The 16,748-nt window shown below is 50.8% G+C and overlaps 1 protein-coding gene across 4 annotated transcripts; it reads left to right on the forward strand.

Annotated features, from left to right (window-relative positions):
- Positions 1 to 5,605: 5,605 nt before the first annotated feature.
- On the forward strand, positions 5,606 to 15,630 carry KLF11 (Kruppel like factor 11). 4 transcript variants are annotated; one of them, XM_032653310.1, is made up of 4 exons: positions 5,606 to 5,802; positions 7,458 to 7,727; positions 9,009 to 9,969; positions 12,989 to 15,630. In XM_032653310.1, exons 1-4 carry the CDS (start codon positions 5,761 to 5,763, stop codon positions 13,267 to 13,269), a joined length of 1,554 nt encoding a protein of 517 aa, XP_032509201.1. In that variant the 5' UTR covers positions 5,606 to 5,760; the 3' UTR covers positions 13,270 to 15,630. The 4 variants fall into 4 exon arrangements, with proteins under 4 accessions (XP_032509201.1, XP_032509203.1, XP_032509202.1 ...); XM_032653312.1 differs by lacking the exon at positions 5,606 to 5,802 and adding an exon at positions 5,993 to 6,060; XM_032653311.1 differs by lacking the exon at positions 5,606 to 5,802 and adding an exon at positions 6,369 to 6,453.
- Positions 15,631 to 16,748: the final 1,118 nt, after the last annotated feature.

Consider the following 16,748-nt stretch of genomic DNA (forward strand, 5'->3'; position numbering starts at 1 on the left):
AGGTTGGTGGATCAGTCATCCAACAGGGGGGTTGGTGGGTCGGTGATTCATTAATCCATACACTAATCAATCATTGATTAGGTCGTTTAGTCAACCAGCCTGCTGGTCAAGCAGCTAGTCAGTTTACACCATGTTCCGGTCCTTGTGTGGCTTCCAGACAGTGAGCTCAGCCCAGCGAAAGAGAAAGGCAGGAAGGATGGGCCGGACCCAGGCCTTGCCAGCAGCCAGCTCTCCCCTCCCAAGTCAGCTCCCCCTGGCCCTCCCACCCACCCTGGCAGCAGTCGGGGCAGGGAAGGCAGCCTCTGGACTCGCTTTGTTCCTCTTAGCTCCACAGCTGGGCTCTGGCCAAAGGCTGAAATACTCAAGAGCTGGCAAAACCCAGGCTGGCCAGTGTGCAACCTGGAGAGGGGATGCTGAGGGTCAGAAGAAAGAGTCTGCCTGCCCGCTGTGGGTCCTTGCCTCTTGGCAGCTGCCAGGCCCAGGGCAGAGTGAAGTGGAGTCACGCCAACCATCTGTTTCTGACTAGGCCTTGAAATCAGCTCCTCCAAGTTCAACGTGGAAAGGGAACGACCCTTGTGGAACCACGGTTATCCAAGATGGAATGGACCTCCGAAAACATCTAGTACAGAGATTCCCAGATTTGGGCATTTCACTGACCATAAAATTTCAGGACAAGTTCGAGGGGCTGCCATAGGGTTGCCAGTGTTTTGTTCTCACAACTTAGAGTATGATGTACCATCTGCTATCACCATCGCTTCCTAAAAGACGTGACACTGTAACAAGAAAAAATTAGGAGGGTACAATCTCTGAGTAAGTGAGAGTCTGCAAACTGGGCTTAACTATAGGAAGAAATGTATTCTTTGCCCTTATTTTTCTCATTCATAACAAAACCTTGAAAGCTAACTTGATCACAATTCACGAATGATTATTTTGCAGGTCAGGAAACAGGCTCAAAGATGACAAAGAGACCTGCCCAGGTGATCCAGCACTTTAATACCAGGAGCTTGGACACCAACCCAACACTCTGTCCAGGGTCACTCCAGCATCCTAACTGGGTCCTCAGTGCAGTGGGCAACTGCTGTCGCTCTCCCCGGCCGAGTCCTTAACACGTTTCCCGCTGAGTCTGTTCCAAACCTTTCTCGTCTCACTAGGGCCCCCTCCCCAGCAGATGGCTCCTAACGTCACCAAGAAGGTAGATCACAGGTCATCACCCTGGCCGTCTCTCCTCTGCATCCCAGAATCTTCCTGACTCCCCAGCCACCTTCTCTTCCTTCCCCTGTTCTCTGATGAAGCAGGTCCTTCCTCCCGCCCAGGGCCGGCCTCCCTGACGTGCTCTCCCAGCCCTCCCCTGACACCACTCCCCAACCTCCTTCCCTTACCTCTCCCTCTTGCGTCACTCGTTTTCCTCCTCTGAGCCCTTCACTTCAGTGTACAAACACGCTCAAGTTCCTGTACTGTCATTTAAAATTCCTTCAAAGTTCACAGAAACCAAAATCACGATGGCTTTCAAATACATGAAAAACTCTCAAGGAAACCCCACCAAAGAAATGCAATCTACTGTTATGAGTTCTCATTTTTTCCACTGAGCTTGGTAGAGGTCAAAAATTCCAGATGGTTCAGTATTAGTGAAGGGAGAGGGGACTGGCTTTGCAGTTCACTGTTCATGGGGTAAATGGACACAAAAGCATGTTTGGAGGGCAATTTGACAATTTTCCTCAATTAAAAATGCACATAGGGCTTCCCTGGTGGCGCAGTGGTTGAGCGTCCGCCTGCCGATGCAGGGGACACGGGTTCGTGCCCCGGTCCGGGAAGATCCCACATGCCGCGGAGCGGCTGGGCCCGTAAGCCATGGCCGCTGAGCCTGCGCGTCCGGGGCCTGTGCTCCGCAACGGGAGAGGCCACAACAGTGAGAGGCCCGTGTACCGCAAAAAAAAAAAAAAAAAAAAAAAAAAAAAAAAAATGCACATACCCACGTATCAGAATTTTCGTAGCAGCTTTACTCATAATAGCCCCAGACTGGAAAGTCCTCATGTCCATCGACAGGAGAATAGATGGACACTGTGCTGTATTTTATATCAACAAGAATAAATGATCTTCAACTACATGCAACTCCATGGCAGACCCAACAGAGAACAAACCATATGATACTCTTTGTACAAGTTTCAGTACATGCAAAAACATCCTATGGTGTTAGAAGTCATGATAGGGATTAACCTGGATGGGGTTAGGGAGGGGGCTTCTAGGATTCCGCTAATACTCTGTTTCTTGATCTCCATGCTGGTGACACAAGTGTGCTTGCCTTGTGGAAATTCACCGAGTTGTACACCTAAGTTTTTGCACTTCCCTATATCTATGCTATACTTCGATAAAATTTATCAAAAGGGAAAAAAAGGGAAAAGGAAAAGAAATGCAAGAGCATTTCCAGCAATTCCAATTCTAGGAAGTAATCTTGTAGTTATTTTTGCATGTGGGCAAACAATGAATGGACATGATGTCCTGGCAAACTGGAAATAGTCTAAATACCCCAGTGATTTAAGCAGGAGTGGTTAAAGTACAACACATCCATATAACAGAATAGCATTTAGCCGTGATAAATCACGAGGGTGACCTTTTTGTACTGATTTGCAGCAGGCTCCAAGACACGCTGTGAAATCAGCAAGCAAGATGCAGGAGGTGCACCGAACACTACCTTCTGTGTAAAAGTATTCTTTCCATATACACAGACTCTCTGGGAGGACCCATGAGAAAGTGGTGGCAGTCCAGCTGGGGGCATCACGCTCTAGTTTATCCAGGAGTTATCTGTGTTGGGGCCCAGTCTGCCTGCTGGACCGCGCTCTGCCTGAGGGTCTGTGGGGCCTGGTGCCAATGAGGGCCTCAGTGATGGCTCTGCGTCAATGACTTGTAACTGTCTTCAGTTTATAAACATGTCAACATCCACTGACTGTAGGCAGGACAAGCATCTGGGGGTTGGCAGCAACCACAGACTGGTGTGTGTGTGTGTGTGTGTGTGTGTGTGTGTGTGTGTGAGAGAGAGAGAGACAGAGTGAGCAAGAGAGCGAGCGAGAGAGAGAGAGAGAGAGAGAGGCGGGGGGGGGGGGTGCGGGGGGGTGCGGGGGAGAAGGCTTCATGGAGAAGCAGTATCTGGGTAGAGGTGGGGAAGAAGAGAGAAAAGACAAGCATAAGCGAAGACCTGTCTCTCTGTCACATGGACCGATGCAGGAAGGGTAGGGCCTTACGCTTGAAGAGCCCCGAGCCAGCCTGCTGCCCAAGTTTCCAGGTATTCCTGCTGTCCAGGGAGCAGAAACTGAGCTGGAGGTGAGAGAAGCTTGTGCTCCAGACTCCTGGAGAGTCGATGCCACCTCCTATTCTGCAGAGACATAGCCGGCCACGTGGCCTGGCCACACTGGCAGAGCTGGGACTTGCATCCGGGTGTGACTCCAAAACCCTGCACTTAGCACTTGGCTGAGTCGTCCTGCTGTTCGGGGGTCAGGAAGCGCTTTGCTGAGGAGTCACACTGCAGTCTTACAGAGTAAAAGTGGAGAAGGGTTGCGGTGGTCCGCACAGAAGGAACGCCACGTACAAAGCAGAAGGCAGTGATCTGACCTGATGTGGGCGGCACAGGGTTCCGTACGGAGGCAATGGGGGCAGGAGGGAAAGGGATTTGGGGAACTGGCCAGAATGATGCAGCAAGCACTGGCTGGGGCCTGGTCACGCAGACTCACGGATTCCCACCTAAGGAGTAAGTTTCAGTCCCATAGCTGTTTGGATTCCAAACTGAGGGTTTGATTATGCGTTCGGTACCATCTCATCTCTACTTCTAGAAGATCATTGTGGCAGTGAGATGAGGCACAGATTACAGGTGATGAAGCCAGAGGTAGGGGGACCCGTTGGGAAGCAGCGGAATAATTCAGGTGAGAGAAGATGGTGGCTTAGGACCAGCGCAGGAGCAGGTGATGGAGAGAATTTAAGAGTTTGAGAGAGATTTAGGAAGAAGAAGAACACAAAGTAATTGGCAGAAGGAAGCAAGTGCAGGAAAAGGAAGGGTCAAAGGTGACTCTCAGATTTCTGGATGAAGGAATGAGGTATCTGGTGGTGCCCTTCCGGAGGTGAGAAACCCGGATTGGGGTAGAATGGAAGTTCAGTTTCAAGGACATTGAAGTAGAGGGGTCTGCAGCATGTCCAAGTGGGCAGGCCAGGTGGTGTTGGCCTTCATTCACTCATTCAACCAGTGGTTACTGCATACTTGCAGCGAGCCAGGCACTGGGGGTTCACAGTGAATTAGACAAGGTCCCTAACCTTGGGAGGGTTCCTTCTGGTAGAGAGACAATTAACAAATAACTGAAGAAACAGAAGTTACAGGCCACGAAAGGTACTGCGAAGGATCTGAAGAAGATGAAATGGAGAGAAACTGCAGGTCAGCCTGTGCTCCCTCTGCCCAGCAGAGCAGGCCTGTTGAGGAACAAGCTGGCCAGAGCCCGGGGTCCCACCTGCTTCCTTATCAGTTTAAGGGGGAGGGCCTGGTGCTCTGAGGGCCTGTTCCTTGGGCCCAGAGCTTCTCTTGCTCAGAGCCAATCCCCACAGTGCAGGGATCCTCTACTTTCACCTGCTCTTAGCTTTTAGGGTCAAGGCTTCTGCCCTGTGGCCTCTGCACCGTGCGCCATGCCGAGCCATATCAAAACCCAGCAAATGTGGGCCACGTGGATGGATGTAGGGCTGTGCAGGTTGTGAGGGTGCACATAAACACAGCCTGCACTTCAGGAACCCGGAGCTGCAGAACTGGACAAACCGCACCCTGAGAAACAGGCAACCGAAGTACTGGAGGAAAAAAAGGTGTCCTAGGCATCTCTCTCATTCAGGCCTGAGGACTTCCCATAGGGGGTGACGCTTACACCTGGTCTGGGAAGAATGGGTTTCACCAGGAGCCTCTCGGGTGGGCACCCGTCTTGCCCTCCACCCCCACTGAGCTAAGCGGAAACTGCAGCCCAGAACTGCCTGGGGACCAGGGTCAGCGGCAGACACAGGCCTAGAAGCTGCAGTAAGAAGCAGATGCAGGCGATGTCACCTGGGGCTAGCCAGCTTTCAAAACTCTTCCAGGCCAGGGATGCACTCCTAAGAGCGACGGTAGATTAATACCAATTAAAAAACAAGAAAGCAAAATCTGGGTTGAGGTCTCCAGGTGAGCCGCCTCTTCTGGACGGATTCACTTCATGGGGACCTGCGCTCCGGGAGGCTGTGGGCGGTGGCTCCTTTAAGCGTAATCCTCCTCCCAGCCATCCCAACGCGCTCGGGGAGTTTCCCGGCCGCAGCTGCGTGGTCCCCGCCGGCCGCGCCGCCGCCACCTTTCCCCTACTTTCCAGGGCCTCAAGCTCCGCCCCCTCGCCGCCACCAAAATACATGCAGCATCCCGCCCTGCCCGATCACGCCGCTGCCAGGCTCTGATCACGCGGCTCCCCGCGGCGCCCATTGGCCGGCGGCGCACGGGCTAGGTGCGCATTGGCTGGCGCCCTCCAGGCCCCGCCCCGTCGGGGCGCGGTGTATTTTGGTTTGCCTCCGCGCTCCGCCCCTGCGGCCGCTCCCTCCCCAGCCGCCCCGCCCCTCCCGCACCGCGAGGGCCGCGCCAGTGCAGAGTCGCGCGGGCGGGCGGAGGCGCACGCCGGCTGCTGGAGCTCCGGATCGCCGCCGCCCGCCGTGCACGTGTGGCAGCTGCCGTACTGAACTCCCGCCGCGCGGCCGCTTTGTTGCCTCCCGGCCGCCGGCACCATGCACACGCCGGCCTCCGCGGGCTCGGGCGACGCACGCGCGGTGAGTGGCCTCCCATTGGAGCGAGGGGCGAGGCGGGGACGCGCTGCCAGTGCGGGCCCAGGGCGCGGAGGAGGCCAGGGGCGCGCGGTGCATAACTGCGCGCGCACCGTTACGAGCCCGGGCGGCTTCGGGAGTCGAGAGGGGCGGTGGCCGCACGAGGCCGCGCCGAGAGGGGCGGGAAGTGGGCGTGTGCATCGCGCTGCTCTCTGCGCAGCTTTGTCTACCGCTCCCGCAGCGGCCCCGCCCCGCCGGCTTCAGGTGCGGGGCTATTTCCAGCCATGACGTTACCAGGCCCTGAGGAGGTGGCCGTTGGGTGGGGCGCGGCTGGCGGGAACGCGGCACGCGGGCGGCGGGGGCGGGGCGCCGGCGAAGGGGCAAGGACTGTGGGAACGCGGCGCACGGGCGGTGGAAAGGGTGAGGGGGCGGGGCAACGGCTGGCGGGAAGGTGGGGTTGGGGCAAGGGCTGTGGGAACGTGGGGGCGGGGCAAGGGGCGGGGAAAAGGCCGGCGGGAAGGCTGCACGGGGCTTGGGGCGGGCCCTGGCGCCTCAACCCTGGCGGGCTCCAGTCGGGGCCTGAGGGCTACGAGGAGTTCTCTGGTTGGACCTGGGACCTAGTCGAGCCGCGCGGACCGCTGAGAGGCCGAGAGAGAGGTGTGGGAGCCCCGCGCCGCCCTGTCCCTGCCCGCCTGTGGGCCAAGCAGGCGGCAGCCCGCACGTCTGTGACTTCGCAGTTCGTTCCGAGGCCTGGGCTGCGGGCAGAAGTGGGGCTAGAGCGGCGTTTGTAAAGGCGGCGGCGTTGTCTGTGTGCTCTGGGGGACACCTGGGCAGGACAGGTTGGATGTTTAGGCAAACTGAGTGGAAGTGTGTATCTTAGTAGATGTAAAATTTCTCTACGAAGAGATCAGTTAGTTTCAGTCGCTTCCCGCCCCACTCTTGCTCGACAAGAGACGGTCTGCTGCGCTGGAAAGTCCTCGGGGCCCGGGCTTGTGGCACATCTTACACTTTCTTCCTCTTCCCGCGCTGGCCTTGTGGCATGAATCGGTGCTCCTGGGTGTGGGGACCGGGGCTGAGCCAGTGCAGGCTCTCCCGCCCAGGGCTCTGCTGAGTGACTGGTGGCCTCACTGGTGTGGAGCCTCCTCGGTTGTCGCAGATGCGTCTGTGGGGACGCTCTGGTGGCTTCGCCGACTCAGAAGGGCTGCGCTCTCATCCTACCCAACCTCAGCCATCAGTGTCTTTTCCTCCTCCCCCGGGGACAGTTTGGTACTAGCCACTGCAGCTCACACCTCTGGAAGTGTTATTAATCATTTCCCGAAGGAGAAGCTAGCTTAATAACGTTTGTTAACAGTCAGGATTTTCCGTGGAAGCCGCTGGCGGACCGAGTCCATTCCTCCTCCTACCCCCACCGCCCCCCCCACCACCCCCACCGCACCCCCCACCACCCCCACCGCACCCCCACCACCCCCACCCCCGCTGCAGAACGCTGGCTCGGAGCGAGTGGTCCTCGGCGCTCGGCAGGCATCCTTCCCTGGAAGCCAGAGCGCGTGCGCGTGCTGCCGGGGGCGGGGCGGGCTTCTGGTGTGCGCGTCCCCGTGCTGTCCCGGTGCCCCCCTCCCTGTGTTTCCAGGGACTCAGCCGCTGTGTTGTGTCGACTTTAGGTTGACATCATGGACATATGCGAGTCAATCCTGGAGAGGAAGCGGCATGACAGCGAGAGGTCTACGTGCAGCATCTTGGAGCAGAACGACATGGAAGCTGTCGAGGCTCTTGTTTGTATGAGCTCCTGGGGTCAGAGATCCCAGAAAGGGGACTTGTTAAAGATAAGACCCCTCACGCCTGTCTCTGACTCTGGGGATGTTTCCACCATTGTGCACGTGGACGCAGCCACACCCGAGTTACCAAAGGACTTCCATTCTTTATCAACTCTGGTAAGAGGGGGAGAGGAGCGATTTGTGCAGTGGCTGGAGTACCTTCAGTAAACATGCTGAAGAGCTCCTGGGGAGATTCACCCGATGCTGGCAAGCAAGTTCATACCCTCCCCTGTATGGGTTCTAAGGGTGAAAACTTCTTTTATCTCTTGAAAATGTGCTTTCCATTGATTGATCATAGCTTGCAGCCACGGGGTGAAAATGTCCATAGGCTGAAACGTACAGATTAATGGGAGAAAGCAAAATGTACTCATTTCCCTGGGGAACTGAGGGTGGAGGCTTAGGTTCCCCAGATATCCCAGGCCAGGGTCAGGATCCGCTGCCACAGCTGGGGAAAGCCTGTGCTTTGGCACCGGACAGCCTTTGTTAGCTGGGTTGAGACCCTGGCCTCTGCCACCCTGTGGCAGCCAGCTTCTTTCTTGGGTGAGTTGGGTGTAGTCAAGCACTGGTTTTGGTTTTTGTTTTCTTAACTTGCTACAGCTCTGAAGTTACTGGGGAAAACTGCTTCGCAACTTGGAGAAGTCGAGAGCTGTCAATTGCTAGCAAAACTGAAAATTATAATCTAATTGTCCTGGGCTGGAAGCCTGCCCTGGAAGGAGAGTGTGGAAAACCGACTTGGAGAGAGAGGGATGAGAAGGGACTTGGGGGTAGTGGAGAAGATTGTACGGGTAGTGGGCCTGGCTGCCCAGAGCACATCACAGCGTTGGGATCGTCCACTGAGAGGCTGAAGATAAGTGGGAGTGGTGGGGGAGGTGTTACAGAGGCTCACTGTAGGCAGAACCCCTGGTTAGAGCAGGGCCTTTTATGGATCATTCTGACAGGTTTTACCTCTCATCCAGTAGGCACAGGATACGTGTGTGATATATTGGATATGTGTGTGTTAAATGATTACCACTGAGATTTTAAAAAAATTTTGAGAATCTAAAGTTATTGTGTAAAGCTTTCATCTTGAATATAAGTTTGATTTCTCATTTGCAGCCCTAATATGCAAATTGTTCATTTCAGTAGCTGTGCGAGGCCAGGAATGGCACTGGCGTCCTTATAACCGAGCAGATGGATGGGTTTGAGAGAGGTGGGGAAAGGGGGAGAAAGCTAGAAAGTAAAGTGTCTCGTGCAGCTTTTATATCCACTGGGTGTAATTGTGAGCAGACTTTGACCAGTCTTTTCTAGATACTTCTTTGTAAAGACCTTGGGGACAACATGATCAAAGTAAGTTCCTTAAAATTTAACCAAAACAACCTTTTCACACAGTACTTTTTTCTTTTTTTTTTTTTTTTAAAGTGCATGACTCCTCCTCAGAGCCCTGACCTCCTGGAGCCGTCAACAGGGACAGTTGTTCCTTCCCAAGTAACTGATTCCAAAGCACCCGTGGTTGTGGCTTTCCCCCCAGCCTCTACTGGGGCAGCCGGAGTGCTGAGCAGGAGGGCAGAGAGCGCCCTGCCTGGTTTGAAGGCAGAGCTGCTGGAGCCAGCTGTAAGCCCTCACTGCAGGGCCACGGTGACAAGTGTCATTTGCCACACTGGGGGGAGTCCTGCTTCTGCCCACGTTCCTACCACCCAGACTCAAGCACACCAACTTTCGGCCAACGCGGAAGGAGAAGCGCAGTTTTTGGGGCGTGTTGAAGCTGTGCAGGACACACACCTCACAGACAGTGTGCTCAGCGTTAACTCAGCGTCCTGTCAACCTTGTTTGCACAAGTCCAGTGGCCTGAGCCCCACCAAAGACCCGCAGGCAGGGTGGCCCGTTGCAATTCAGACCTGCTCACCAAAGAATTATGAAAATGACTTGCCAAGGAAAGCCACCCCTCTGATTTCTGTCCCCATTCCTAGTCCCCCTGTCCTTTGCCAAATGATCCCTGTGACTGGACAAAGTAGCATGTTATCAGCTTTTTTGAAGCCACCTCCCCAAGTGTCTGCAGGGACTGTCAAACCCATCTTACCCCACGCTGCTCCAGTGCCCCAGCCTGTGTTCGTGGGACCGTCTGTGCCTCAGGGAACTGTGATGTTGGTTCTGCCCCAGGGGGCCCTCCCGCAGCCTGCCACGTGTTCGTCGAGTGGAATGGCTATTGGGAATACCAAGTTACTGCCCCTTGCCCCTGCTCCAGTGTTCATTGCATCCAGTCAGAACTGCGCCCCTCAGGTAGACTTTTCCCGAAGGAGGAACTATGTTTGCAACTTCCCAGGCTGCCAGAAAACCTACTTCAAAAGTTCCCACCTCAAGGCTCATCTTCGCACTCACACAGGTGAGAACTGAAGCAGGTAGGGCATAGGGAATGTCGGATCCCGTGATCGGGAAACACATGTCCAGCTGCCTTTGAGTGGGAGCGAAGCTGAGAACCGCTGGAGAAGGTGGCCATCTTTCTTTGGTTCTGAAAAGGCTTCATAGTCTTGGGGTAAACATTAGTACAGCTGTCAGTGGTTTTCCTGGAACATGGTATCTGGTCACCCCAGTAGCTAAAATGTAATATAGTTCTGTGTTTGTGAACCTGTGATTGAGAGAGGCTTTTAGGGTGAGGCTCACATTCCCTCTTTCTTCACATTGTAGTGGACATTCCTTCTTTGCATTTTAGAAAGTGTCCATTCACGTTCAATAAACATCAGTGTGACTTACTTAGGCTTACTATGGGGAAAGAGCTCTCCAAAGTATGGAAAAGTTTGAATTCTAGAATATTTGAACTTTAAAGGAATATTGTTTTTTTATTTTTGGAAATATGTGGTTTTAATTCAGAAGGACTCACAAAAGAAACTAACTAAAATGACTTAACGACCTCTTCATTGTCCCGTCAGATCCAGTAGAGTTTTCGGCAGTGATGGAAACGTTCTCTGTCCATTAGGAGGGTAGCCACTAGCCACACACACTTGAAATGTGAACAGTGTGTCTGAGGAACCGAAGTTTACGTTTTCATTAAGGTTGCATTTATATAGCTACATGGGGCTGGTGGCTACCATGTTTAGCGGAGGTGTGAGGTTGCCTGGTAGGTAGAACTTCTGCTGTAGTTGATTAGGGCAGAACGTCTCAGGTGTTCTGTGACACTCTTGTTCTTTGAGTTAGTGTCACTTGTTTTGTTTTCAAGGGTCCTGTGGTTAAATAGTCTGCTTGTTAAACTCACCTTTCAAAGGTTCACACACATATGTACATATAATAAGCCCAGTTAACAGGTTGCAGGTTCTGCAGTAAAGATGTGCTTCGTAAGCTGTCTTGATCGTGGAACCCCAGATGTCGGCTAGTGGCCTGGGGGACAGCAGTGAATTGTGAAATACAGTTTAGGAAAGGCTGAATTGGAGGGAGTTGTCATAGTACTTTACTTTGAAATGCTTTCCTGGTAGAGTGGTTTCTAATTAACACATTAGAACTCCAATCGTGGCAGCTCCCGCTTGCAGAATGAAGCCGCATCTGGAAGGCGGGCCTTACAGAAGGAGCCCTGCTGTCCTCCACACTGCGGAAGGGGCTGTGTGCTTCCGGGCTAAGGCCCCAAACCTGGCCTGTGAAGAACTTGCCTCTCTGCCTTTACCATCTCTCTCCAGTTCCACATTTCTGCCCTTCACCCTCTGCCCTCTGCCTGTCTCTACTTACTGAAAACCCTTTAAGGGCTGTCCCAAAGTTAGTTCTTAGAACTCTCCTGATCTCTCCTTCTTTATTTGACCCTGGTGGTTTGTTGTGTATTTCACCTTATTCTCCCTTTGTATTTTTAGTTACTTACATAGGTGTCTGATCTCACTGGATATAGACTCTTGGTGTCTGTCCCAAGAGCCTGACGCTAGTCATTGGTGATGCAGGGTCGCTGTCATGGCTGTATCGGTGTGAACGGGCACCCCTAAGGGGCTCATTGACTTGGCAAGCCCTGCTTTTCACTGAGACTGCTGAGGTGAACTTCAGATCACATCCGAGCACAGATTCCACATGTGGGGAAGCGCAGTGGAATGAGGTTTTACTGTTTGTTCAGTCAGCTTCCCTTGGTAGGAAGATAAGGTGATCATACAAGCTCTTTTCAGGTTTCCCAAAGTACTTACATTTAAGTAACCATAAAGGTTCTGAAGAATCAAATTCTTGTGTTATTTCACAAACACTAAATTGGAGTTTTTATAAGAAATAGAAATCTTGGATAAGTTTACCTTCGATAAGATAGGTTTTCACCGTACCAACATGAAAATTTGTTTAATTAGGATACAGTCGAGTGAGCAAAGGCCACATTTTTGACATGCTGAAAACATAGGGCACTTTGTAAATCCCATGCCAAAGGGTGGTGGTTCTCTGTCCAACATCTGGCCATCTGGTATGCTGCCGGCACTGGTGGTAGTTTCCTGGGAACAGGTAACCTTATGCTTTCAACATGGGGTCTTTGAAATCCATCACAGCATCACTGTGATAATGAATTTTCCTTTTAAATCGGCTTTGAAAAACATCAGATATTTAGTTGATCTCTCTCCAACACTCATTCATTCAAAACCATTTATTCACCACCTGTCATACAAAGTGCTGTGCTGGGGGTTAAACTGTACATAGATGGATGAACTAGACAAGTCGTAAACCTTCGGGAAGGTAGGTCACATGACAGCACGCAACAGCATTTATCAAATCCCTTCACAAGGTTGCACAGGCGGTCTGTGGTGGTCACAACCTGGTCAAGATCAGGGCTTCAGGATGCAGGAGACGGAGCATTCCTGCTGGCTGGAAAGGCCCAGGATTCTGCGGACAAGGGCTTCCCACTCACCCCTGTACCTCCAGGAAGACACAGTACGGGCAGGACACCTGCCGGTGCTCTGAAACTTTGAGTGAATGACAGATGCTTGAAGCTTGTAACAAGAAGAAGGTAGCTGTTAGAATTCTAACCTGTTTTGCAATTAACCTCTTTGTCAGTGTAATAACAGATATGAAGATGGAATTAATGATTCTGAGAAGTCTTGCAGGTGCTAGGAGGGATCTTTTTTATATGTGCAGCTTCCAGAGAGGGAAGGAGTCATTCCTTTCAAGAATTTACCTCCTACCCCAAGTTCACAGTCAAAGATTTATTTAAAAATATCTTTAGAAGGATTAGATTAGTTTGATGTCTTTGGGCCCTGACATATTACATCTTAGGTGTGGCAGGAAGAAATGCATCTTGGACGATTTCTTGACTTCCAAACAACCTGATACCAGAATAATAGGATATTACTTGCTGCTTAGGTTTTGATGAATACAGTTTTAAAACGACATGAATTAACCTGTCCAATAAGGTGCTGAGCATTTACGTTTTCTTTACTTTGTGTTTTCTTATCTCTCAGGAGAGAAACCTTTCACCTGTAGCTGGGATGGCTGTGATAAAAAATTTGCTCGTTCAGATGAACTCTCTCGCCACCGCAGAACTCACACTGGGGAGAAGAAGTTTGTATGCCCAGTGTGTGATCGGCGTTTCATGCGCAGCGACCACTTGACAAAGCATGCCCGGCGCCATATGACCACCAAGAAGATCCCTGGCTGGCAGGCGGAGGTTGGCAAACTGAACAGAATTGCTTCAGCAGAGAATCCTGGGAGCCCGCTGGTGCACCTGCCGGCCTCTGCATGAAAGGTCCTCCAGGGAGTTGTGGATGGGAATTTTTCAAAGCCTTTTTTCAGGAATGGAAGTGATGGTTTTCTCTCCAAAAGAAATTCTCTTGAGGGCTAGGGGAGCTGGTTCTGATGAAAGTATGTTAACTTGTCTTTTTTGGTGGGGAACCCTGTTCAATATCTTTTGTAGTTTCAGAAGTTGTTTTAAGGAAAATGGAAGAAAATTTGATAATCTAAATCACCAGCATTCAAACAAACATTTCGGCAATAAATTTTACAAAATCTGGATTTTTTTATAACCTTCCTGCTCCTGTTTTGTAGAAATGAGACACGTTACTAATTTTTATACTGTTTTTTATAAAAAAAATTTATATTGTTGGTTCTCAAATTACCAATTTCTATATAGATGATTTTACAATCTTCTTTTCAATGTTTAACAATGGTTTTATAATAACCCTACTTTTAGTAAAGTTGGCACATCATTCAGACAAAAAAACTTTACAACTTTGTAATCAGGCCTTTTAGATCTAAGAATTTTTTAGAATCAGAACTGGTTGAATAGGGGCCTCTTAAAGAAATGGGGGGAAAAAACTTTGCAGTCAGCTTCTTCATAACATTTTCAAGGGAAATTCCAGACAACTATTTCTTTAAGGCTGTAGGCCAAGGAATTAAAATTTTCATTAAGTAGACCTTAGTCACCTGTGTCCATGGTGTGACTTGTGAAGAATGTACCCCAGAGATTAACTTAAAATACTCGGTAGATACCCTGTGAGCAGAGAGCTGATGTAGGGTCTGAGTGTCTGTACTCTGCTGAGAGCAGACTGTTCAGAGTCTCCTGTTTGTACCTCAAACCCCCAAAAAAGAAAATGTAAGCACTCAAACCCAGCTGCTTTGTCAGTTGTCAGTTTTGACTTCTTTTGCTGTGGCCTTATCCAAGTGTTTTGTGGGTAGAGTAACTTCTTAGAGAAAAAGATGGCCTTAGTAGTTGGAGGAACTTTCCACCAAAGTAAAGCTTATGTAAGGTGAAGCGGACATGCGTATGGTCCAGCTCCAGTGTTCTGATTCCTTTATTTATTAAGTATTAAGAACGACGGGAAATGCAAGTTACACTAAGCGGCAGTAATACTACCAAGCTGTCCTTTCATTCATTTTGTTTGAAGGAAATTGTTTTGATCAAACAGAAAATTACTTGGAATGGGGTATTTTGCAGTCTGGCTAGAGGATAGACCATGGGCATCACTTTGAAGCTGTGAGCACAGGTCCTAGCATTACAGAGACTGCGCCCCAGTGTCCAGGTGTCCAGGAAGCTGCTGAGACTGCTTTGGTTGGGCAGCGTTGGGAATCCAGGCAAGAGAGTGCATGTAAGGAACACGGTGATATTGCTCTGCCCTTTGAGCCTGGGAATGGTTTTTATTGTGCCCTATGTATTTAGATTTTTGTCTTTGCCTCTTATTTATTTGCATTTACCTTTATTAAAATGACGGTAAGGTGAAATATTGAATAAATATCAGGTTTTGTGTTCAGGTCTTTTTAGTCTAATGACCCTTGCCTGGTCATTCATTGTATGTTACTTGATACCCATGAAGTATCAACCGCTAATTGACATACAGGTCTGTAAGCGCCGGCTGTGTGTTTAGTAGGCTTCCGTGTCTTTGGAGACTTCTGTAATTGAGTATTCCTACTGGTCATGAGACATGCTACAGTTGGAAGAGAACCAGAATTAAATGTCTATAGTTCGTGATTCCCCACCACCCAGTTCTTTCTTGCACTTATATCTTAAATCAGCATAAACGTTTCTTTGTGTATGCTGTAAGTGGCATTAAATCTGGATATATTTAATTATACAAAGTAATGTCAGTCCTGCTAAAGTTCTGGTAGATAATACAGCGTCTTTGAGTATTTGGTTGCTTGTCACCTAGAACTTCATTCTCTGAGCAGTGTTGTTGCTAAAGGATAGATGTGTTAAAAAAAAAAACGTTTTGATTTACACTTCCATTTCCTGATTAGACTTTGAAATACCTTCTGTAAACAACATTTTTGGCCCTCTGTTGATTGAAAGATTGGGAAATTGGGAAACAGCTTCACCTGAAAAATGCAACGTGAGAACCAGAACCCCGCGGTGCGTGTTCAGCGTGGAGTTCCTCCGCTGCGGCCCGGGCATCGGAGGAGGGCGCGGGCGGCACGTCCCCCAGTGCACTTTACTGCCTGAGCAGTTTTGCTTGATCTTTTTTGACTTTGAGCCTTTCAAGTAGTTAATAAAATGTTAAATGTTTCAGAATTATGTTTTATGTAACAGACTTTGACTTATTATTTAAATGAATATGTGTGATGTAACTTTTTTCTTTGTATCATATAAAACTTTTTTGATTTGCAAACTGGACTTGTGTCCTGTGTCATTTAACTGCACTCCGGTGTACCCAGTGCCTGACCCTCCTCTTTGTTTTCTTGGGTTCTGTTCTGCTTTCAGGGCTCCCTTTGGAGGGTCCTTTGTGAAAGAAATGTGTGAAGGAGCAGCTTCTGTGTTGGCCAATTTGATGTCAGGACCGGTCTTGGCAGTAGAGGACCGTGGCTGCTGGGTAACCCGTGACCCTCATCCTCATGCCCTCCGTGTGTCAAGAGGGGAGTATGGGAGGCAGCCTCTTCCCTCCCTTCCCCCACCCCCAGCCCAGGCTTTAAAGGTACGTCAGGGAGCCACAGTCCCCGCTCCTGCCCCTGGAGTACGTTCTCTCTCGAGCCCGCTCTGCTGGGGCTGTGCATCCACGTCCCTCGAGGGGAGGCCCCGTGGGTGTGGCCAGGCACTTGCGTGGGCTCAGCTCCTGGTGCCCATCGTGCTTGTCTATGAACGGCACTGGACAGGGTTGGTGGGTTCCCCTGCAGGCCGCACCGTGCTGCTCTACTCTTACCTCGCTGCTCCTTCGCCAGTCCCCCTCCTCTCCCTGGCCCCTCTTCTATTCCCCTCACAACCTTGGTGATCTTTTCCAGCCTTGGGACTTAGATAAAAATAACTTCTCTACCATGAAGAGCCCTGCATGTATGTCTCTCCTTTACACTCCACACCTGGCTTCAAATTCCTGTGTCCAGCTCTCTGCTTGACACCTGTCTAACCAGAATCCCAAACTTGAGGCGACTGAACTCCCCATCTCCTCCACACTTGCTTTTCTCACAGTGACCCCGCTGCCTTTAAAAAGGACAAGGAGTCCATCCTTCTAGCTGTTCAGGTGCAAAACCTTGGAGGCGCCCTGGGCTCCTTTCCCGCTCCGCAGCCAGTCTGTCACTACCCTGTTGACTGACTGCCTTCCCAAGCCAACCATTCTGGAATGTGATTCCATAAGCCACGCTAGTCCTGGTTATGCGTGTGTGCGTGTGTGTGTGCAGGTGTGTGGGGAGGCGGTAAAGGATCACAATGTGCTTTGCATTTAGCAATCCACTTAGAAAAGTCTCTCCAACTCCAAGCCCCTTTGTGCCTAGGTGCCGGCCACACACCTGTTAGCCTCAACT

The sequence above is a fragment of the Phocoena sinus genome, chromosome 13 (genome assembly GCF_008692025.1).
Source record: "Phocoena sinus isolate mPhoSin1 chromosome 13, mPhoSin1.pri, whole genome shotgun sequence".
In the NCBI taxonomy this organism is placed as follows: domain Eukaryota; kingdom Metazoa; phylum Chordata; class Mammalia; order Artiodactyla; family Phocoenidae; genus Phocoena; species Phocoena sinus.

What these genes read in the sequence shown, in the direction of transcription:
- KLF11 (XM_032653310.1), top strand. Translation starts at nt 5,761, where the DNA reads ATGCACACGCCGGCCTCCGCGGGCTCGGGCGACGCACGCGCG. An exon ending in GCTCGGGCGACGCACGCGCG is followed by an intron (nt 5,803 to 7,457) that starts GTGAGTGGCCTC and finishes TGTCGACTTTAG; the next exon opens with GTTGACATCATGGACATATG. An exon ending in TCATCTTCGCACTCACACAG is followed by an intron (nt 9,970 to 12,988) that starts GTGAGAACTGAA and finishes CTTATCTCTCAG; the next exon opens with GAGAGAAACCTTTCACCTGT.